This window comes from Manis pentadactyla, chromosome 3 (genome assembly GCF_030020395.1).
Source record: "Manis pentadactyla isolate mManPen7 chromosome 3, mManPen7.hap1, whole genome shotgun sequence".
Taxonomy (NCBI): domain Eukaryota; kingdom Metazoa; phylum Chordata; class Mammalia; order Pholidota; family Manidae; genus Manis; species Manis pentadactyla.
Genome location: NC_080021.1, coordinates 143,098,184 through 143,122,394, shown reverse-complemented (window position 1 = coordinate 143,122,394; position 24,211 = coordinate 143,098,184). Strand labels below are relative to the sequence as shown.

At 43.3% G+C, this 24,211-nt stretch overlaps 1 protein-coding gene across 9 annotated transcripts in view; it reads right to left on the bottom strand.

The window, feature by feature from the left end:
• Window positions 1-5,461: 5,461 nt before the first annotated feature.
• Window positions 5,462-24,211, bottom strand: part of TLE1 (TLE family member 1, transcriptional corepressor) — an 80,517-nt gene continuing 61,767 nt past the window's right edge. For all 9 annotated transcript variants that reach the window (XM_036893486.2, XM_036893483.2, XM_036893482.2 and 6 more), the window contains 7 exons: window positions 24,118-24,194; window positions 13,809-14,058; window positions 11,827-12,074; window positions 8,774-8,921; window positions 7,141-7,291; window positions 6,210-6,286; window positions 5,462-6,067 (listed from right to left, as the gene is read on the bottom strand). In XM_036893486.2, the coding sequence (XP_036749381.1) occupies window positions 5,960-6,067; window positions 6,210-6,286; window positions 7,141-7,291; window positions 8,774-8,921; window positions 11,827-12,074; window positions 13,809-14,058; window positions 24,118-24,194 (1,059 nt within the window). In that variant the 3' untranslated portion in view covers window positions 5,462-5,959. The remainder of the gene's footprint in view (window positions 6,068-6,209; window positions 6,287-7,140; window positions 7,292-8,773; window positions 8,922-11,826; window positions 12,075-13,808; window positions 14,059-24,117; window positions 24,195-24,211) is intronic.

The following is a 24,211-nucleotide window of genomic DNA, read 5'->3' as shown; positions in this document are numbered from 1 at the left end:
AAATGAGAAATTATAGTAAATTCAACATTGCAAGTTGTCTGCAAATAAATTTCAATAAAGAAAAATAAAGTCAATTCAGTAACAAAAACCCCAAATAATCCAATTAAAAAATGGGCACAGAACTTGAATAGACATGTTTCCAAAGACATACAAATGGCCAATAGATACATGAAGAGTTGCTCAGAAGCATTTATCAAGGAAATGCAAATCAAAACCATAATGTGAAATCACCTCATATCTGTTCTATTAAAAGGGTAAGGTGTAGTAAATGCTAGCAAGGATGTAGACAAAAGGGAACATTTGTACAATGTTCGTAGGAATGCTAACTGTTGCAGCTGCTATGGAAAACAGTAGTAGGCTCCTCAAAAAATAAAAATAAAAGTACTATATGATCCAACAATTCCACTTCTGGGTGCTTATCCAAAGGAAAAGAAATCTTATCTCAAAGAGACATTGTACTAGATGGTCATTACAGAATTATTCATGATAGTCAAGGTGGGGAAACAACCTCAGAGTCCATCTTTGGATGAATGGATAAAGATGAGGTATATATACAAAATGAGACATTCTTCAATTTTAAAAAAAGGAAATCCTTCCATTTATCACAACATGGATGAACCTGGAGAACATTAAGTGAAGTCAGCAAAAGACAAACACTGCATGATATTACTTACATGTGGAATTTTTGAAAAGTCAAACACATAGAAACAAAGAATGGTGATTGCCAGGGGCTGGGGAGTGGGGAAAATAGGGAGAGGTTAGTAAAAAGGTACAAACTAAGATGAATAATGTCTGAGGATAATAACCCTGTATTATGTAATTGAAATTTGCTAAGAGAGTGGTTCTCACCACCTCTCCCCAAAAGTAAATAAGCGAGGTGATGGGTGTGCTGGTTAACTCAATAGGGAGAATCCTTTCAGAATGTATGCAGATATCAAATCATTTTATCGTACACTTTAAATATCTCACAATTTTTTTTGTTGATTATATCTCAAGCTGAAAACAAAAAACAAAGTGAGAAGCAGGTTATAAAACCACAGAAAGGGAACAGAGCAGAAGTAAGGCGAGGCTTTGGAGTCTGACCCACCTGGGTTAAAACCTGACTCCACCAACAGTTGGCTGTATGAACTCAAGCTGGTTACTGAATTTCTGCATGCCTCTGTTTCCTCATCTTCTCAATGAGCATGAAACCAATAACTGCCTTATTGGGCTTCTGTGAGATTCAGTGAATTAACACAAAGTGTTCAACTGTCCTTGGCACATAGTAAACACTCTGGAAATGTTCACTATTATTAATCATCTGTATTGTATTTGACGAAACTAGCATAAGAATGATAGTATATTGTTTCTAGGTGGTACAATTATGGATTTTTTTTTCTTCTTTTTATCTTGTGTGTTTTCCAAACTGAAAATCAGAGGTGTATGGTACTTCTATGGATAAAAAAATATCAAAAGACAACATCCAGAAGCCCCTAGCTCAGAGTCTGGCACACAGCAATTGTTCCCAACACTCCCACTGGAATGGCACCATTGGTTGTCCTAGCTAGCTCGTGTCAAGTTAGCAATTCATACCCAAGCCTGCTGAGAGCTGCCTGCCCATCCCTTACTGTTGGTTTCCTTAGGGCAGGAAAGGCCTCACCCACATCCCCTTCCGTTACCATCAGCAGATTCTTCCCCAGCCCCCTCACTGGAATTATTTCACCTGAGTCACCAGCCTAGGGGCCATCTGGCCACATGCTGAGGTCACATTCTCAATAAAATGCTGGCTTGACTGACTCTAATATGATAATCCAAAGAATAAAAACATTCTATAAAGTCAGCAACTTATTGTTCCACACACAGTAAGCACCTTAATTTTTGAAGAATGACCTCTAGCTTTTAATTATGCATTACCACTTCAATTAAACACTTCTCCAGGCTCCCACTACACTGGGTCATTATAGCAGGTTTTACAAACCTTAGAAAACTGGCATAACTCACACTGAATTATGGCTAAATAAGAATGCAACTTTTTTAATAACTCAATTTTGGTTTAGACCTATTAAAATATTCAACTTCAAGTTAGTCTTGGGAACAGATTGATGCAAGAAGAGCAACTTTAAAACAGTATGCCTTGCATTTTATTGTAATTTTAATCTTCAGCCCCAAAGTCTAAAATATGGGGGTGTTCAGTCTTAAGAGAATATGCATACACTCTGTAGTTTGTGAATATAGTGTCTCCAGCCCTTAAAGTGTGGTCTCCACTCAGCAGCCTCAGGATTGACAAAGAGCTTGAGAAAACCAAGTTCTCAGGTCTCACTCTGAACTACTGACTCAAAAATTCTGAGAGTGGGGCTCAGAAATCTGGATTTTAACTGGTGATTCTAGAGCAGACTAAACTTCTCTAGAAACAGGAGCCCAATTAAGCCCATATCATTTAACTGCATAAGTACCAGGTCAAAATAGGAAGCCAAAGCAGCTTTGGGTGTCTGGAGGTTAAGTTCCCCAGGGCAGAAAATGAACCTCACACAAGCTGTACCTTGCTTAAAGCAAGCCTGAAATGGTTTCACCGCCCAGTAGAGAGAGAAGTTACCCTCGAGAAGCAAACACGCCATGGGTCTACAGAAAGAGTAGAGGGTTTGAAAGGTCATCCCTCAAGCTCAAGCTGATGACAGAGGGAGCAGTCTCTTGATGGAATTAAACAGGATGCTGAAGTTAAATCTGATCCCTCTCTGATTGCTTGAGAAACTCTGGGAAAAGTCACCACCTTGGTATGCCATTAGCCTAAGTGCAGTTTTTAAAATCCTTGTACGATGCTGTACGGCTTTGCAGCCAGCTGCTACTTACCGGTCATGAAATCTTCAAAGCCTTAACCCATCAGAAGTCCCGTCTCTCAGCCATTGTGAGGATCATTATGATATATGTCAAACATTTCCCTACCACCTGGCAGACCACAGAAACTTTAAAAAGTGTAAATTATCAGGTTGATGAAATATTTTGTCCTAATCATAAATGCTTGAAACATCTAGTTATGAAAAATGTATTACAAAACCAATCTCACTAAGACTTCAATTTCTACCCAGCTAACTTTGAACTCCACGGGAGAGCTACATGGCAGAAACCTACATTCCAGGTATAACTGTGAGTGATTTTTTTAAACCAGGATTAAATAGATTTAAGACAAAACTATTAAAAAGAATGGGGATTGTAAATATTTCAAATTAAATGAAGAATAAATTTGGACAACTAGGAAAAAAATCACAGCCCACTCTATGAGATTTGAAAGAACACAGGCAAGACTCACATAAAACCAGAATTTGGTTCTATCTCCTCTGAAGCCATGGGGACACAGCTTCCCTGACTGAGCCTTGGTTACTAAAATAAAGATAATGACAATCATCTGACATTTTTATGTGTGTAACTGTCTAGCACCGCTCTAGGTGATGTCTAGCTGAATCTGACCTTACTGAACTCTACTTTGTAGTCCATACTGACAGCGAAAGGTAAACAAGCATTTGGCTTACCCAGGTTTCAAGTCACGTGGTTCTAATCTTGGGGGGAGGAGTAGGGAATCCTCACTTCAGTTTAGGAAGAATCTTTCTCTGAGGCATGTCCTCTGTGAACCAGTTGCCACCTACAAGCCTTCTGATTTGCATACCCACTTCTGATGCTCTGGACCTTGGGGCAGACACAGCTACAGCATGATTCCCATCCTAGGAGTGGGGAAGCAATTGTCCAGGCAATTCCCCAAGATGCCAACCCTCTCAGCAGAAGGACCAGCTCTAGAACCCCTCTTCTGGGACTAAAGTAGCATCTTACCCAACAGCAAATGGAAGTGGTTTCAGCAGATTCAAGATAATGAGTCAATAAAGTCTAGACTCTCACATAGTCCTAACAGAGAAAGAATATCAGAAGTTTGGGAAACTATACATCACAAAGGGAGAAAATGCACTTAAAGAAAAAGAAGAGGACTGTTTCTTTAACCCAGAATCCTTTCAAATGTGTCCCCTCTTCTCCATGGGCACACAATACAGCAAGAGACCACAATTCCCAGTCTCCCACTTGACTGGGTCCCCGCCAGTGGACCGGTAATGGAAGTGATAAACAAATTCCTAGGCACCTGCTTGAAAGCACAATCTTTCCCTGGACTTCTACTCTTTTCCCATTGCTGGCTGGGAATGGGGGCAACTAAAGCCACCTTGTAAGTGCAGAGCTGCACCACTGGCCTGGGTCTCAAAGACACAAACTGTGTGGTCTCTAAGCCACTGTATCGCTGGGCCTCTGTTACAGCAACTTAACCTCTACCCTGCTATTACAGAACATGGAGAAGTAAGGCACTGAAGGAGAGAGAACAGAAAATGCAAACATGAAGTTAATAAACCATCAGATCTGTAGTCGAGAAACCTGCTTCATTATACAAGGGAAAGATGAGAGAGAAATCAGCTTAATTAGGGCTTTGCCATTCATTCACTTAATGACAAGAGAATATATTTAACAAATTCTGCACATAAACAAATATTATTTTGGCAAAAAGCAAACAAAATAATGTTAAATGTATAAGAAAGCAAGGAGGTCTGGATAACAAATGAAAAATATTAAGACAAACTGCCAACAGCTCTCTGGATCATAAGACAACAAGGACATTAAAAATTGCTTAGGTGCTATTTTTAAACAGGAAATGTGGCTTAAATTACCCATTATTTTCTAAAATGTAACAGTAAATATTAAGTATATAAAGAATGAGCCATGTAGCCTCCCGGGAGGAAACATGCTTGATAACTTATTAAAAACCCAGGTTTAGGGGTTTCATCTACTGAAATCAGTAAAAGCTGTGCACAAAGATAAAAATCAGATTAATGATGGATAGCAATGGACATAGCTGCAGGGAAAGCCTGATGAGAAGAATGGGGCTAAGCACTAAGGATGGTTGTCTTAAGTCGATTAATAGATCAAGTTAAGTATTAATGAGATAAAACTAGCTGACAGCCCACCTTTTATAGGTTAACGAATTCTGCAGCTTTGTGACAATCTTAACACAAAACCCACCCCTGCTTTTCTTGCAATGTGAAGCCTGTGAAGGGAGTCTGAAAAGGGAGAGTGTTTGAAAAAGCTGGTTTTCCTAGAGAAAACAATACACTGTCTCCCAATGAATTGGCCAGAATAAGCAGAGCTTTAATTTGTGACCTCAAATGTAAGAGAATCCTAACAGAAGAATGAATATGGACCCAGTTATCTTAGCCTCCCAAATAAATAAAACTGTTGTTAATAGACCTTCGATTATTAACTATTCCTAATCTAGAGCTTCCAGTAACTCAAAGTTAAGTGTTGACAGGTTATAATACAATGGGAGTTCATTACCAAACAGATTGATAAATTAAGATATGCATTTTTAGACTTCCTCTGTAAATAAGACTTTGCTTATAAAACCCGTATCAGTGATCCCAAAGGTTTAATAAGAACAAAGAAGGAAAAGGAAAAACACTTATTGGTACTAAAGCCTTTACTGTAATAAACCAAATATATTTACAATTTATACAAATGTTTAACCTTCAACAAAAATACAAAAAAAAAAACATTTCACAAGATGCAAAACCAGGAAACAAGTTCATTGGAGACACCACTTTTCTACCAAGGACGGAACGTGAGAGGAACTGCAAGGAACAGAAAGGCAATCCCACGGATCACACGGAAGGGAAGAACAGGCTCCTTCCCGGGTCACCGGGCTCCGGTCCTTGAGCCAAGACTGCTGGCCCCTCTGTCCACCTTGCCTCGGTGCTCCATTTGGCCTAAGTAGGCAGGTGACCTTGTGTTGATGGACTTGTCGCCTCCTCTTTGACTCAAAGTAGGTTTTGTGTCAAGGTTTGAAACAGTTTTCATGTCTTTTTTTTTTTCTCTGTTAAAATTACAACTTTTCTATTTCTACAAATTCAAAACATTTTGGCCCAATTCAACTATAAATGTTAAACCACATCATGTTTTCTCAGTAGATGACTTCGTAGACTGTAGCCTTCTTGTCTCCTGAGCCAGTGACTATGTATTTATCATCCACAGAGATGTCACAGCTAAGCACAGATGAGGACTCTTTGGACTGGAAGAGAAAACAATGGGTGCATGTTTAATGTGGAACAGAGACACTCAGGGGCCCTGCTCCCTCCAAGGCACCTTCACTTCTGGTGTCATCAGGAACGCCACGGTTCAATTGTCATTCCAGGTAAGGAACACTGACTTACCTGGAATATACTAGCTCCATATGGGGTCCGCCAAGCATTGAGGAGGTTATCTTTTCCAGTACTCACAAACCATTTACCTAGAAATTAGCAAAGTAACATGTAGTTTAACAAGATTAAAATTCCTACTACACTATTAGCAACTTGGACTTACTTAAACTCAAGAGCTTTTATATAAGCCACGAACTATCATATCCAAGGGGTTGGGTTAACATGAGTAGAAAGAGGTTTTAAATCTTGGCTCCCCTGTAAACCATCTGTGATCTTATGTTTTATTAACACAGTGGCAGAGACCATGTCAGCCCCATTAGCCATGGGATACACTATGGGTGTCATTATCCTGCACACAGTGGGTCCTCAAATAGTGAATGAATTAAGTTGTTCTCCTTTATAAAGTTAGTTTCAGGATGAAATGGGGTTAGGAAGGATTGAATGACGAAGTTAAAAAAAACGCCAGACAGGATACATGTCACGTAGAACACACTCCATGACTGATGGCCACTCATTCATCCATCCACCCCATGAACAAATATTTGACTCCACACGAACTTCCTCTTTATCTTTGCTGCAGAGTGGAAGGGTCTGGGTGCAGCTAAACATTCCCTTCTCTATCCCTGGTCAGTCCACAATGACTTTCAACATGGCACTGGCCCATTCTTCTATGAATTTCCACCAGATTTTCCCCACTAAAAACAAGTATGTGTCAAAACCCTGTATTAGGCCATTTCATCATCTGCTGACTTTTCTCAAGTTAAGAAAACAGACCAAAACAGACATCACTATGCTCTGAGGGAAATACTATAACAATAGAATTATTGTCTCCAGCTGTTTATAGAGCAGCATTTTTTCCAGATATGATCTCTACTATGTTTTTTTAGACATATTTTCCATTTAGGCCATCAGCATCCTTTAGTTTCCTTTCAGTTAAACTCACCACAATAAGCAAATTTTAGGGACAGAACGCAGCTCTCGTGGAGATGCAGCTGGTACTTGTCAGGCTTGTTCACGTGAAGGACTTCCACGTTGCTGCTCTCCATGCCCACGGCCAGCCACTCCCCAGTGGGGCAGTATCCAAGGGAGAATATCTGCAAGATGTAGAACAGCCTCACTGGTGGTTTTTGCCCAATAAACTTAGGAAGGGAAAAGGCAACCAGGAAGCTGGGGGTGGGGAATGCTGAGAACAGGGGGAGGTCCTCAGCAAACCCCAGACTGGCCAAGTCTACAGGACAAGGCACCCAGCCAGGTGAGCCAAGTGGGAGAATCCTTTATGAAAGACCGCACAAACTAGAATATTTACATCACATGTGCTGAAACTAAGAAATTATTGTTAATAACGATGGTATTTATGTATGTGTTTCAAGAAGGTCCTTGCTTTTTACAGTTACCAGCTGAAATACTTGTGGATGAAATGATGGTATCTAGGATTTACTTAAAAATAATCCCGTGTCTGGGTGGGGACGATAATGAGATAAGACTGGTCACATGTTAGTAACCTGAAAGCTGGTGATGGATGTAGGGGTACAGTTTAGGGTACAGTTCTCTGTACTTTCATATGAGCTCGAACATTCTCTCTACTTTTACATGTATTTGAAATTTTCCATAAGTGTTTAAAAAAGGTAGACCAAAAATAGTATCCTACTCATGCTGGGAAAAGGGGTAGAACAGAGAAGACTATACGAAACACAACACAATGTTAAGGGACATGAAATTTAGTAGTCTATAAAGTCGTTTTCCATTTTTGTCCGATTTTTCTGACTTGAAATTATTTTTATTACTAAAAAAAAGTAAGTAAACAAGTAATGATCAAAGGAACACTTCCACCCACAGAAAGCACTTTCAACGGCCAGCACTGTCTTTCCCCAGCAGGTCTCGGTCCAGGCACTTGACATCTAACTCATCTCCATGATCCACAATTACAGTTGCCATCTGGTATAAATTTGGTGAACCCGAAGTTCCCAAGTGATATAAATCATTTCAAACCTCCATCAATCTGGTCAACCATGAGCCTGCTTTCTAAGGGATGAGTAATAACATGAGCATTCCACTGAGACACCACAGTATTTTTTTAAGCTACCTGACACAAGAGAAATGAGCTAACTTGCAGAGCTCTTGTGATTTTTCTCTACTACTTGGGATACCCTGCATATTTCTCAAGCTCTATTTATATGGGAATCAAATAATCATCTTTCAGCCCCACATTAGATGATGAGAACATGTCCAATAGGTCAGTCATGGTATAATATTCTTCACTGCACAAATTCCTTAAACAAACTTACATATAAATATAACAACTAGTATGTCTTAACCTACAGAGTTTTAGGACCCACTAAGTATTTCAGGGATTTTTGTCTGCCTGCCTGGCTGCGTGTGCATGCGTACATGTGCATGTACATGTACATGTGCATGAGTGTGTGTGTGTGCATGAATGTGTATGTGTGTGCTTAAATCAGTATCTCAACCTGAAGCTGGTCTGTTTGTACAGTTGCTACTTTCGTGGAGGACGAGGTGGGGAGAAGGCCGCCCAACCCAACCACCTCTGGGCCTGCGGGTGGGGAAAAGCCTGTCACCTGTGAGGTAAAGTCATGCTGCTGCAGCTGTCGCCCTTCACGCAGGTCCCAGGATCTGACCGTGTTGTCCAAGCCGCCCGTCCAGAGCTTGGTGCCATCATTAGAAATGTCAATACAGCTGGCCCCATCTGTGTGGCCCTGGAATTGCCTGATAAAACAAACCAGACTGAATAATGATTTCCTGCCAGAGCTCAAGGTAAACACTGTTGTGTTGTTGGTTTTGGACTCGGGGTGTGTGTGTCATCTCTTCAGTGTCTGCTGATGTGCAAGATCAAACTTAACCTTCCCCCGAGGAGGAGAGGAAACAGCACCTGCAGATTTTCTTTTTCTTTTTTCGCGATCCAAGTACTAAGGCAATGGAATGCCATTTTAGGTCGCCACACAGGAGAAGTTAAACACACCCCTGGAGATGTTCTTACAGATGCGTCTGGAAGGCAGAATTCCTCCCAGGTCTGGAAGAGTGTTTAAGTGTTAAGAAGAAAAAAAGGACAAACACATAAAATCCCAAGTGTATTCCTTAAAGAAAGATGAAGCCTGGCCTTTAATCGTACAGGCCTGCATGACTACATTCCAAGCCCAGGGTCCAGAAACACTCCCATTTCCATGAAGTACCAATTCAGTGACAGCCTTTGCCAACAAAGCATGAGCTCACGTATTTGCTCACCCTGCTTTCTGTATGAGAAAGAGCCCTGCATTAGGAAATGTGGACTCCCAGAGATAAAGGGTCATGCCAGCCGCCTGACTCAGAAGCACTGAGCAGAGAGAAAGCTCACTGCTGAGGCGGACCCATGGGCACCTTGGCGAGACCTGGCCTTGAAGCTGAGCCCAAGGTTGTTCCCTTAAAGGGGACCTGGAGTTGCGGTCAAAGGCAATCCACCAACAAGGATCTGCTGAGTGCAGATGCTCTGCCAGGCAAAAGGCAGGGTGTGCTGAGGGGCAAGAGGCCAACATAAGCCACTGCAGGGCTGGCAGTCTGTGGGTCCTGGACCTGGTTTTGCATGTCAAGAGGCCGCTGGCAGGGAAATGGCAGAACAGGTGAGAGATGTTCAGGGGCCCAGTCACTATGGTGAACCGGTTTGGGATCTTCACCACTGAGACAGAAGGTTCTCCCACTGTCCGTCCTCTAGGCTCCGCTCCCCTATCACGCCCACCGAGCTCCAAACTTCAAGCTAGCAGGGAATTCAACAAGCGTGAGAGACAAGAAAAAGGTACCACTGCTATCCTGCATTCTGAGCCAAAAATGTGGACCACCACTTCACAGATATTTCTCCCAAAAGCTCTTCTGAACTTCCTCTCAGGCCTCTCCCCAAACCTGTTGCCATACATATGTACCTCAACCGGGCCAGCTTGCCTCCGCTTCCCCACTGGTCACCCAGGCCTACAGCAGTTCCCACCCCACCCTTTGAAAGGTCCACTTTCTCTCCTTCAAACCACTCTTGAAACCCAGTGATCTCCTCTTCATTTCACCCTCCGACTTCCTTTTACTTCTACAACTCATGAAATACTTTACTCCTTGACTACAAATGTCTTTCTCTGCCGACATAAGGCACTGGGTGGGCATCCCTTCAGGCCTCCGTTCATATATCCATGCTGCTCTCAGGCTACTAGAAGGCAGATCTTAGGACTGTTCAGAGGATGCTGGGTCGGTGGGTAGAGACAGAATAGACTACCTCCCCGTCACAGAGTAGCTGCCAGCACCTGCAGCCAGTCCAAGGCAAGCAATAGATTTGCAAAGCACTGTCCCGTTATATCCGGCAGCCGCTTACTCCCTGAGGCCAGCAGAGATTCAGGGCGGGACGCTGGGCCCCAGAACAGGCCCACCACACCTGACTGGGTGAGCCAGGGCAGGCAACTCTCTGCACCTCAGGTTCCTTATCTGTACAATCCCATGATTAGCACTGCAGACATTATGAGGATAAAACAGACTAATATTGGGAAAGCATTTAAATTGGAAATTTTTAAATGCTGTTTATTAAGTTTTCAAAAAAGAAGGAAGAAAGAAAAGAAAGAACAGCAAACATGCTCAGCTACAGAGTCTAAACGGGCCATCGGCTCTGGCTCATTCTGAGCTGCCTAGTGAGTGGCAAGAGAAAAATAACTGCCACACTGTCACCGGCATGCAGGGACAGAGCCCAGCTCAGTGACGCTTACTGGATATCTACAGAGGTGGTCTGAGGGAGAGCACGCTGATGAAATGACTGTCAGAGTCTGTCCCTCTGCTCTAGCCATGGGACAGAAAGCATTAGCAGAGCCTGGCTAAACAATCCATGGGCCTAAAATTGCACCCTGGACAAGGGGTGTTTCTGAGTGAAGATGACATGCAAAAGGAAAGGGTGAACACAAAGCCAGCTTTCCTGGGAAGGTTGATCAGTGATACTTTTTTTAGAGACCCTCCTGTGATGACTCTGGAATGAACACTCACCTCACAGAGGGAACAAGCCACCTGAGCCGGGAGGCACACAGAGGTGGCAGTCGCCACTACTGTTAGGAAGGCAGTTCCAGGAAGCCAGGTCATTCCGTGGTGGAATGACCCCTGCAGAAGGTTTATTTAGTTATTGGGAAACACAGATACTTTAACCATTTTGTGGGTGAAATTCGTGGAATCTCCTCTTCTAATGTCCTTTTGTTGATTTTCTGTTATCCTTTATCAGCTGCCTCCTATTTGCACAAACAATGTTCTAGCCAAAGCCAAAAACATCTAGTATTGAGGACCCTTCGTCCTGCCATGCAATCCATGGTACGTTGCCCCTTGGCAAAAACCGTGAGTATGTTTTTAAAAGTCTGGCATCTGTATGTGGCTGAAGAATACAATAGCAGGGAAGTAAACAGAAAGTTTGGGTGACACCAAGCATGACAGGCAGACTGTGAGCACCCCCAGGGCAAGGACAGTGTTTTTTCTTCTCACCCCTGATGCCTAGCTCCAAGCCTGGCAGACAGCAGCCTCTTAACATGGGTGAGAGCCTGGGGGCAGCAGAGAAGCAGAGGCAACCGGAAGCCTTCTGATCCAAGTACTCAAGGAGGAACCCCCTGTTTAGAGAACCACGTCTGCTCACCTCACCAGCGTCTGGTTGTGCAGGTCCCACACAGCGATGTTGCCGTCGCTGCAGCATGAGAAGCAGACCTTGGAGTCGGGGCTGATGGCCAGGGCGTAGCAGGCAGGGGCCGAGGACGTCAGCTCTGCCTTGATGCGCGGGGTGGGGGCCGCCAGGTCCCAAATGGACAGAGTACTGGCCTCCCCTCCCACTATGAGAGTGCAGCCGTCAGGGAGCAGTTTGCAGGAACGGATGTAGTTATCTCTATTCTGTGAAATAAACATGATTCAATTACTATAATGCAGTAACGATGATTCAATTACCAAGCAGTAACAATGGCCTGTTCTCTAACCGCTATCTTAGTTTTTGACTTGAAAAGTGGTATTTTGTGGATACTGACAAAGCAAGAGCTCTGTGTTTAAGATCTGCATCTGACTGTAACTGTCTCCTTCGAAACAGTAAACAAAACAAACTTGTGGGATTGTTCGGGCATGTGCGAATGCTTAGATCTCTCTCCCTGATGTCCGGTGTCCTGGTGAGTAGGTAGAACCGAAATTATCAGATGGAGCAAGGTAGGTACATGTACTCCTCAATGAAGAAACCACTTTTCAAAGCTACTTTATAAAGCTTTGACTTCATCACCCTCCCTTATTGACTGTTTGTAAACTGTAGCCCCACTGCCTGTTTTGGTTTTCATTACTGTTAACTCTCTACCTTAGGCTTGCCCTGGGTCTTCATTTGCCAGACAGATCATTGTCTAAGAACTTAACAGCTGCTTTCTCAAGTATAACATGGCATGGCTGCTGTCATATTAAATCCAAAAGCCAAAGAAATTGGTAGAAGAGGTAATCTCTCCAATAAAACCAACTGATATTAAAAAGGGAGGTGAGAAAAAAAGGGGAGAGGTGAGACCTAAAATTAACCTTCCCTCCACAGGAGAAATAACTGCTATCCTCCAACCTAAAACAGAGCTGAAGATTTTACTCTTATTAACCATGGCCTATCACACCAGGATTAGAGAAACTTTAAGTGCGTAATAATGAGTATAACAAACACTCCTAACTATTGTAGCATGTTGGGTTATGTTTAAGTTTCATTAATCGAGGTATATTTAAGTTATCATATGAAAAATAAATCAGTAACTGCCCCAAAAAAGCTTTGTCTCAAAAACACTGATATTCTTCTTTTTGGAAACACTCTCTCGAGAATCCTCACCATTTGCCAGGCAGGCTGTGAGTAAACTGTACCATCTGTGATAGCAAAGTGCAGGCAGACACCATACCATAGGCAGGGCAGCCTCTAGTCTGCTTACAGCCAATGGTATGTGGTCTGTAAATCCTGGGATTATGGTTTAGAGATCGGAACATGTCCCAACATGCTCCATGATCCTGAAAAATGCATAATGGCATTCTAGTCTAGGAGAAGGTGGATTAGGCACCTTGGGAAAGCATTCTCACCATTCCGGTTTTGTAGCTGGCTGCCCTGATTTCTTGCAGTGTGATCTATTAACCCTTTCCTGAAGTTAAGGTAATAAACAAAACCCAGCCACCTCTCCCAGGTCTCCCTGCGAACACAGACCCTGTTCAGAGTGGTTTTTATGCCACGTCATCAAATGTTTATTATTAAATATGCATCTGAAAGATGTAAGTAAATTCAAAGTTGAGTGGATTACAGGGCTCAGAGTACAGGCATGTGGCTGGGCTTTTGTCCATTAAATGGGAAACCCCCCCTTTTGAATGCATATCTAAAGGACAGCTTCTGTAAACTACTATAAAATATTTTTTAAAAGAAATCCATCAACTCTGGGATTTAACCACTGAAAAAGCACAAATTAAACCTTCACATTTAAGGGAGGGATGGGGTGGGGGAGCTAAACAGCTAACACAGGAAACAGAATGGTTTCCATTTCCTCGTAATGGGAATAAAACCCAGGCCCAGCAGCTATTTCCTTATTGAGTCTCCAGAGAGCGATTACCCTCATACACCAGTTCCTGTTCACTCACCAGACAGTCCAGCTGAGAGACGGGGCTCTTATTGCCGGGGTGGCTGATGTCCCAGACCTTGACGCAGCCCTTCCCGCCCGTGTACACGTGTCTGGTGGGGTTGCTGATGGTCACGGCACACACCACCTCCCCGTGGTTCAGCGTGTTGATCTGGCGCGCGTGTCGGGGGATTCCGGGTCCGATGAGAGCGTCGGGGGGGAAGGGGACAGGCTGCATCTGACCGTCTGCAGTGACGTGGAAGGAGTAGGCTCTAAGGCAGGGGGATGATTAGAGAGGGGAGTGCAACAGGCGAGGAGACAGAAAGAACACTTGTCATAAAGTTATTAGTCTCTAACTCAGCATGCATCTATGAGAGAGAAAGGAAAGACTTGTTACAATTTCCTTCTGAAGTCAGTAAAAGTTGAAGTACTTACTGATGGAATAAAATTAAATTGAATGATAGCAGAGGTCTAGGGTGTACCAAAAGACACATGTATTGAACTGTAATTTTTAAATTAAAAAAATTATTTTAATTGTGCTTATCCATTCCATACAGCATTCCTTCAAATCCCATTATAAAACACTGCATTTCCAAATTAACATAAAATACCTCCTTCTAAATATATGGTATAATTGTATAATTAATTGTATGATTTCTTAGTAAAACTTACAATGATTATTTTCCATGCTTAAGATGAAGTCCTTACAAACTCATAACACTTACACACAGTAGACAGTGTATTTCAACACTAACAAACAAAAACAGCTTTCTAAACATACCAGTTTAAGGCTTGGGCTGAAACTCTCTTTTGCATAACCAAGAGAAAATAATACAACAGATTCTCTTATATCAAATGGTTTTGTGACAGATTTCCAGTTTCCTCTTCCGATTTTATCAAAGGCAGCAAAGTTCCCAGCTAAAAGACTACTCTTCTCAGCTTCCCTTTAGCCCATGATCTCACCAATAAGATGTAGGCATATGCCGTTGGATGGCTCTTAATTCATAACTTAAAGGAAAGGGACCCTGGGGGATATGGGAACTCTGTATTTTCTGATCAATTTTCCTGTGAACATAAAACTGCTTTAAAAAATACTGTATTCATTAAGAGAAAAAGCATTTCACGGGGAGAGTTCGGGGTAGAAGAGGTATGCCTGCCCTCTTCTCTTCTTCCTTTCTGCTACCTGAACTTTGAGCCAGATGACTGGTGCTCCAGCAACCGCTCTGGGCCACAAAGTGGATTTGAGATGGAAATCAAATCTTCAGAGAGACAGAATGAGAGATAAGAAGCAGAGGCCCTGGTGACACTAAGGGGTTGTGATATAGGCCCTGGGTGCCAATGCCCAACGTCTTCTATGGGAGAGAAATAAGCATCTATGTTACTTAAGCTATTGTTTTCTTTTCCTATTAAATACGAACAGACCTAATCCTAGTGACACTTCTGTTTCTGCACCAAAATATTAAGGCATGTTTTTTCTAATGATCTATTTTAAACTCCAAGCAATAATATGTAACAGGTATAAATAAAATGTGTACACAGAAAAGGCATTTTAGAAGACAGAAGAAATAGAACTTCTAATATTCTCCCCCCGATATACAAACAGATGGAACTGTGCACAAAGCACTCTGAGGATCACTACTTTCACCTCCTTATCTGAAGCATCCCTATGCAATCTAGAAGTTCAACATCAAGCCTTTGAATGAAGTATGCAGTTTCCTCTTTCCCATAACCCTCTGGGGTAAGTCTGGGCCCTTTTTGGAACTTGTCATTGGCACCTTGCAGTCCCTTACAAATCTAAAGACCATGGGTATATTAATACAGAACTTAAATTTACATTTTAATGCTAATTCAAATTTTGTAAAGTAAGTTAGTATGCTTGACCATGAAAACTGATAAAACAGATCAGGTGTCTACCTGACTAGAAACAAAACCTAGACTTCCATAGCTTGAAAATAAAATATGTGCTACTATTTTCCCTCTATGAAAGCAAATATCTAAAAGAACTTCTCCCAACCAAAGGACACAATCAACCAAAAGACACAATTATCTATTATTTCCTGTCAAATTAGTTCTGATTACTAATACAAAATGGGTAGTAGGCCCAAATGTTTAATGTTCCCCTTAATTTGAATGACTGAGCACACACAATGGGAACCACACAGAATGGCCTAAGAAAGAAATATACATATAAAAATGCAGTTCAAAGCTGTTACATCCTCAAACCACTAGATCTCTTATATTTCATCCAACAGTATCTTTTGGTGTCCTTCGTGATGTACCAAGCCCACATGATTTTTCATACATGTCCATTACAATTGAACCAATGCCATTTATTGTGGGATATTTAGATTTGCAATAAAATAACACTGTACTGCCTTTGAAGAGGACACAAGAATTGGGTTTCACATTCTAGGAGAATTATTACGGTCCAGTAGCAAGTTATGTGACCCACATTAGCAAGCACCACGACCTGGTCCTGAAAATAACAAATAACCAGGAGATGCTGGAGAAATGACTCGTGATTTTTCATAAAATACAACGATCAAATTCAATGTATTTTTTAAGAATGGTGGTTGATGTGGGGAGAGAACTTGCCTCTTAACGCTTTCCACACTGAGAACAATGGCATGTGTTAGTGTCCTGTTTGCCATACATCAAGGTGGGTACCTCCAGGTAGGCAAAGTTTCTATCAACAACAATTCTGGATTTTCAGGGCAAGGAAATTTTATCTTGCTTCAATTTGGAACTCTCCTTTTAGAGTTAAACATTCCAGATTAAAATAGAAGCACAAAGTACAGAGGGAGGAGACCTGGGCACTCATCTTTGGAAGATTCCCCACCCCACTCCCAGGTGCCATCGTCTTTAAGCTGCACAGGAGGTCTGTGATCATCAGACTGAGGCAATTTAAAATTGATTCACAGTGCAGTGAACTGCTGCCAGAAGCGGTGAACGTCCGTTCATCCCAGGGGAGCCCATATGGATGTTAATACATCAGTCACCGGGGGCCTGGGAGGAAGCTGGCACTGCCCGCTGTGCTGAGAGCCTAATCAAATGAACAAACCAGGACGCCGCAAAGGGCTGACGGGTCTCAAAGAGGGATCAGCTGGAAGGAAAAACCAGGGGAGCCAGCGAGACAGTCTGCCTTCACTAGCTCTTCCTGCTCTTCAGGGCTCACCAAGCCCTTCACAATTTAGTGTCCGGGAGCCTCAGTTCATGTGATATCCTGTATCCTAAACTCCCTGCCACATGGAACAACAGGCCAGTCCCCTAAAATATCACATGCTGTCACCTCTCCAAGCTGGGCACAAACTGTTCCCTCCTGCCTAGAAAGCGCAGCTCCCTTCTGAGCACACGTCACCTCCTCCTTCCCTTGGACTGCCACAACTTCTTCAGGCAGGATGCTCCTTGTCCAGGGTCCTGGACCATCCTAGAAATCTTGACTATGGCATATATCACGTTGTGGATTATTACACGTGTTTACATTTCTCATTCCAGAGTTCTTCAGGGACAGGTGAGCTGACTTCACCAGCTAGCACGCCACTGACACTCAGTAAGTGAATCAGAACACTTTAAGTTGTTCACTGCCATCTAAACACTTATAAACCGAGGCAAGAAAGCTTGCTCTGGCGAGGAAAGGAAGCTACAAGAAGGTGGGAAGTCTGCTTACCACCTGGGTTATGCCAGCCAGCCTTTCCCAGGAATTCCCAGTAGTCTACCAAATGTCATTAAGAGATGGCATCGATTTTCCCAACGGGGAAAAGCAGTCCCCAGAGTCAATGCAGACTAAAACAAAGGGCAACTAAAGCAACGACAGTAAAGGAGTGAAACTGGGGGCCCTTCCCCACACCTGCAGAGCCCAGCGGATGCGGAACCCATTCAAAGCAAGCCATGCTTTGAAGCAGGCTCAGGTCACATACACCAAGCTCGATCCTGTGTGGGCCACTACAAAGCATCCAGGAAAGTAAAAGTGAGGAGACACAGGTCAGAGTTTCAGGTTAGTCTCTTTTAAGGATAACATGTAACCAGCTGGGCCTTATTTCCCTATTTCTTAACCATGCCCTGACCAAACTTATACAATAGATAATATGACTGCTGACCTGTGGAGCAGACGAAGTTGCATGGGAAATCCTTCCTGAAAAGTCAGAAGCACAATGCAGGTTCACTAGCCCTTATTATTAGAGAGGAGGGGAAGCAGTACACCTGGTAGTAAGTGGGAGAACCAAGATTCAAGTCCAGGTCAGGCCAGCTGCAAAGTGGAGCTCTTAACCTTCACCATAGCTTCCAGGGTAGCAGTATGTCTGACATTATCCCCTGAAGTGTGGGCCCATCCAGACGGAGATGCCTAGGCTACACAGGAAGAGACCATCCGGCACATCAACGTCCCCAGGGTACTTCCCTACAGAGACTGTGCACAGGAGGCTCTGAGGGCTGGGCACGCCTGGCTCATTCTAAGATGAATGCTCCTTTTCCAGGGATAAGAGAAGGGAAGACAACTGTCCAGAAGCTGACCATAGCTCCCATCAAAACAAAGAGCCTCGTATCTCATAACCTCAAGAAATCAGCTATACATTCCCAGATCATCAAAGGGTAGAAAAACACAATTTAAACTAAAACCGACTGGTAAAAATAAGGCACAAAACAGGCACGTTACTTTTAGCATTTAACAGACAAAAGAACACTCAGATATGGTAAGTGAAAAGGGAATGAATTAATTTTCAAATCCACTAAATGAACCAGCTGCGGAATCTAGACATGGCCAACAGAAGTAAGATCAAAAACAGGAAAAAGGGGGTGGGGGCAAAGGGGCCTGGCCACTGAAACATCTAGTTGGCTAGAAGCCAGGATGTTCCCTATTTCACTGCTGCAAAATATGTTTTCCTAAGAGGCAATTTTATTCCAAATGCAGGTAAGACTTTTTCCCTTTAGGCTCCAACTCCAAAAAGGTACTTTAAAGATTTATTTAAACACTAAACAAGTGGGTGCAAGATTTTGTCAATTACATGTCTAGCATTAAAACACAGGGTGAAAGAACCTGGAACTAAGCTGGAATCTGCAGCCAAACTATTATTAGTCAGAGGTAATAATGACCTGTAGGCACTACTATGCCAGGCAAGTAGAGCACAGCCCCCAAGCATCTGTTGGGGGGAAAGCAGGACTTTGGGGACAGAATGGCACCTTGGGGGTAGTGGGTATGAAACACTACAAAGAGATGTCAACCTAAGTAAACTTCTGAATCCCTCTTACCAGCTATGGCCACAGAGCTCAGGGGAATACATTTCCCACAACTAAAAACAAGTTCAAGGTAAGATGTCCAGCCAACACCAATTAAATCTTGCCTTGAGGGTTTAAAACCTCAGGGTAACCTCTTGTAAATCAGCACTGCTTAACTCTAAAACGCAAAGTGTGAATCTCCTTTGGAAAGGATGAATCACACATACCATCTTAGACAATCCAGGACTCATCTCCCACCTGGTCAAAGCAGCAAACTTTGCTAACTGGGTATTCATGCTCAAGGGGATGTCAGAAGCTTCCACTTTAATGGGGGAAGAAGCAGGTAGAAATATGACATGGGCACATGACTCTAACTGAAGACCAAAGTGTGACAAGTGTCCCAAGAAGTTACGAGGTGCTCCTGGCAAGAGAGCGCACAGGAGGCATCAGAGCAAAGGCAGCAGGAGGAAGTGGGCCTGGGAGGACGATGTTTCCACAGGAGGAGACCAAGACCAGAGAGGGGAAGTTGGTCCAGGGAGGAAGAGAAGGAGTCTTCAGAGCAGGGGGTTACGTTACTTAGCCAGAGAACAAGATGCAAAGAACACAGGACCTGAGGTTAGAAAAGTAGGCAGGGGTAGTGTTACTAGCAAGTAGGGCCTTGAATACCCGATCAGGAGTTTACAGGCAACTCCTGAACCCTCTGAGCAAGAAATAGACCTGATCACCTAAGTACTTTATAAAGGGAGAAACTCACCTAGGATCTTATTCACAAAAAATAAGTGAGGGTTTTAACAAATAAGACTGGGTGAAAATGGGAGTTAAACAAGGAAGAATCACAGGCTAAAGTTGAGGCCCAGATTGTCGGTGAGAATGGGGACAATGCCTTGAACAAATGAGAGACTGGGGTGAGGGTGAGGGAGAGAGGGAAAATGACCAGGTTGGTTGGGAAACCCTACTAATAGATCCTAGATCACTTCAACACCTAAACCAATCACAGAATATCAGCAACATGAGTTATCTAGCTCTATTCCATTTTGATCAGAACAATGCAGGCCTCAAAGCCCTTGCATATGCTGGTTGGTCCACCAAGAAGTTTATGCCCTGCCTGGATGGGGTTAATGCAGCTCAGAAAACACTTCTGAGCATCCTTCCTAGACCCTCCAGGACAGGACCAGCCCATCATTTTTTTTACAGCACAGTGCTGCACTCTGTCCCAGCCCTTATCTCAACTATAGTTATGCATTTATTTTTGGATTTGATTAATGTTGTCTCTCACTAGACTGTGAGTTCCCAGTAAGGTTCCCTATGCCTATGCAGCAGGTCTCAATGAAACCTGTGGAAGAGAGGTGGGAGGTGACTGCCTGGATTTCAGTGAGCTGATGATGTGGGAACCTGAAGTCACATCTCACCAGATAGGCTGAAGCAATGGACATACTCAGGCAGAAGAGAGGCCTCGAGGAGAGATGGTGGGCTCCAAATATCTTAAGAGCTGTCATGAGGATGACAGATTGGCAGCACTGTGCGGTCTCACAGGGTAGGAAGGAACCAGGATTGATGGGAGACAGGGATCGGTGGGAGGGCTGGAAGAGTTCTCACACAGACAGGGAAAATGGATTGCTCCGGGCAGCAGCGGGCCGCCATCACGAGGCATGCTTGGTCAGAGGGGCACAGCCACTTGGGGAGGCTGCCACAGGAGATGAATCACAGGAGAGCATTTTTACTATTGGTACCTTCAAGGTCACGCCACCACAACTGCTCTCTTCTGGCTGGCGCTCTTAGGAGGCACTCACCCATTTGCACATGAATCCTTTAAGCTTTCTCTGGGCTGGGGAGCTCATCCCACACTGCTCACGCTACCTGCAAGAGTCCACTCTCTCTGATCCCTCTGCCCTGGAGGCCTATGCCTTCCTGTACACGCTTCAGCTTTCAGTGTACCTGCCTCACTTTAAGGAAGCCCTTCCATTCTAATTATGGTCACTCTTCAAATTTCTGCCTCTCCTCCATGGCTCTGCCTTCACAGTACCTGGAAAATTTAACTGCTCTGTTTCTTGTTCCTTTGATGTTTCCTGCCACATCAGTAGGCCAACAGAGGCAGGGAAGATGAACATTCTCCTTCTGGGAGCATGCCCAACATCTAGCACAAAGCCTGACACACAGCTCTTGTTCAAACATCCATGAATAGCCACCCATCTGCCCTACCCAAATGTTATTTCAATTGGCATTTCTCAGAGAATAACATTTGCCAAACCTCTACCACCTTGTTTACCCTACCCTGGACATACTGGTTTGTCACTATTTCTCTTAAGTGCCTCAGACCAACGCCGTTCACAGTGTAATCTGCAAACATCTACTGTCCATGGTGATATGAGCTCACTCACCCAGAGTACGTGTTGAGAAATGTTCCTATAGCAGCCTGACTCCCGGCTCTGCTAATAAAATATTGGGACCTATGTTCTGTATCATTTTTCCCTTATTCTTCTGTATTTGTCTGTTACAAGAGTATCAGTCTTTGTTATACTGGGAAAAAACCAGTCTGTCTTCACAGATGGTTAGAGAAACACAGCCTCAAGCGGCAGTATAGCTGGCCCCTAACATCATGGGTTTCAACTGTGCAGGTCCACTTACACACATAAGCTTTCCAGTAATATCAGAAGGGTTCTTGGTGATTTGTGACAATCTGAAAAAAACACTTCCTTTTCTCTAGCTACTTGATTGTAAGAATACAGTATATATTACATATATGACATACATAATATGTGTGAATTGACTGTTTATGCTATGGTAAGCCTTCCGGTCAATGATAGGCTATCAGAAGTTAGGTTTTGGGGGAGCCAAGAGTTATACATGGATTTTTGACTGTGAGGGGTTGGTGCCCCTAATGACCTCGTTGTTCAAGGGCCAACTGTCCTTTGCTAAACAGTAAGAAGGAAATCCTCTCATGCTAATTAACGGATTACTGGAGGAGTAAGACTGTACAGCCCAGATCCTAGAGACAATGAAGCTCACTTTTCCCTCTGATACTACTTTGATTTTCCTCACATAATGTGGCTCACCTCAAACTTGAAAGAGAGTTCTAAAATGTGTGTTTTAAGTGTACTGGAGAGCAGTGACCCCTGACCCAGAGGCCTGTGGCCACACTGAGCAGAGCAGAAGAGCACCTTCACACCTGTGAGTCCGACACTTGCTGCTACATCCCACTTGCTCTCCTTGTCCCAGGACATATCGTATCCCCGCTTACACAGCTGGGAACACAAAGAAAGCCAAGGGCAGGGTCATTCTGGCTCTAATAAACATGACACCAGCTCTGTCTGAGAAAACAGGACTGAGCTGACTGTTCCCTGAATATCAGCCTTCAAGATCAGCACCGTACAGCTCACAGCTCTGCCCACTCTGTTCCACCACATTCAGGGTGGGGTCTTGGCAGCTAAACACACCGCCATACCTCTGACTCTTGGTACTGGATTTCCCTAATGATGTGTTGAACTTAACCTTATTTGCTTATTATTTCCCCAAAGATCTGTCCATTACTGTTAATTATTGCCTTTTATCACACATTACTCCTTTGCATTTTATCCACCTACCAGTCTTGAAGGCACACAACAGCTACACTGCTACAACCACAGATTAGAAATATCCGTAAGTGTCCAAGGGCATTTCTGACTGGACGCAGGGGGGCATTTCCAAGAAAATATAGTAACGCACAACAGAGCAGCTCATGGGTATTCAACCCAAACAGATCCACCAGCCAAAAGAGCTTTGGTAACACTGTCCCACCCCACAATCCTGCTCTTTCCTGGGCCTAGATGTCACTGTAAATTCTTAACATCTCTACCAGTTCCTAGTGAATACACAAAAGCCTCATTTCATCATGAATCAAATTGCCGTGAAATAGATTATCATAATGCATGAGAAGTGGAGTAATGGGAATCTGCTTTCCTAAAAGCAAGTGATTGGGTAAGGAATTCCTTTTTCCCTCATGCTACTGGTTTATTTAAAGTGAGGCTCCAATCAAAGAACTGGATGATGGGAGTGTTGAACAAAGCACTCAAAATAAAGCAATAAGACAACATAAAACAGACACATAAATAAGAGCTGAAAGTAACTATATGAAGGTAGAGGGTGTAACAAAAATAAACTGAAGGCCCATGGTGGGCACCTCTATTTAGAAAAAGCAAAATTGGAAAAGGCTTTCTGCCCTCTATCCTAGGGAAAGGTGAGTATTTGCTGGAAAGTAAGATACCTTTATTATTTCAATTTCATAAAAATCAAGAACTGTAGGAATTCTTTGATATCACAGTTCTAACATGGGTATTTAATTCCTAGAGGTCAAGCAGCCAAATTGATTGACTGATTTCAAAGACTGAAATGGATTGATTTCAAAGATTGAACTCATTACAAAGATTTCAATTCTTTGAAATCGTATTACTAACATTACAGAAAGCAAGTGATTGTAAATGATGCTGGAAGAATAACCAACAGGGTTTTTCAAACTCTGAATGCTCTTTTGCCCTTTGTCTTTCTTGCTTCCTCACAAAGCCACTCTGCGTTTTGTAATTGTGAACCTTTTGGAGAAAGGGCGTTCACCAGAACTTTACTTGGCAGTCAACCTCAGAGGCTGGCATCCAACAAAACCCACCCTTCACACAACTCACATATCCACCAACATGAGGGAAAGGGGGTTCTGAGCTGGGTCAAGAAAGAAATGTGTTTCAAATTTCTGAGATTTCAAGAGTTCATGACAGTTTGCTGCCCACAACACAGTCCTGTTGAAAATCTCTTGCAGCTACCCTCTTGCCAAATGGCAAAGCATAGCAGCTCTCTGAAGAAGGGGCGAGTGAAAAGGGTCAGGCACCCCTGGTTCTCGCCTCCCTCCTCGTCCCCATCTCCAGCAGCTTCTCTCCAGAAATAGCTAAACGCATGAGATCACCCACAGTGAGAAGACAGAGGCATGACACCTACAAGGTGCCTATTTATAGAAAGTGTTAACACTTCTAAGGAAAAGACACTAGAAATCTCCTTGGAAACACCCAAGCCTGTGTTCCCTTTGGAATTCTAGTCTGCTAATACCCATGACTAAGTAACTGCCTTTCAAACAAAACCTAGGTGTTACAGGTACTTACGGTTTCCCCCCAGGGATTCCTGCCAGGTTTGGAGGGATTGTAGGTACTCGCATGTGAGGCGGAGGATCAAACCCAACCTGGAAACAAAATAAGG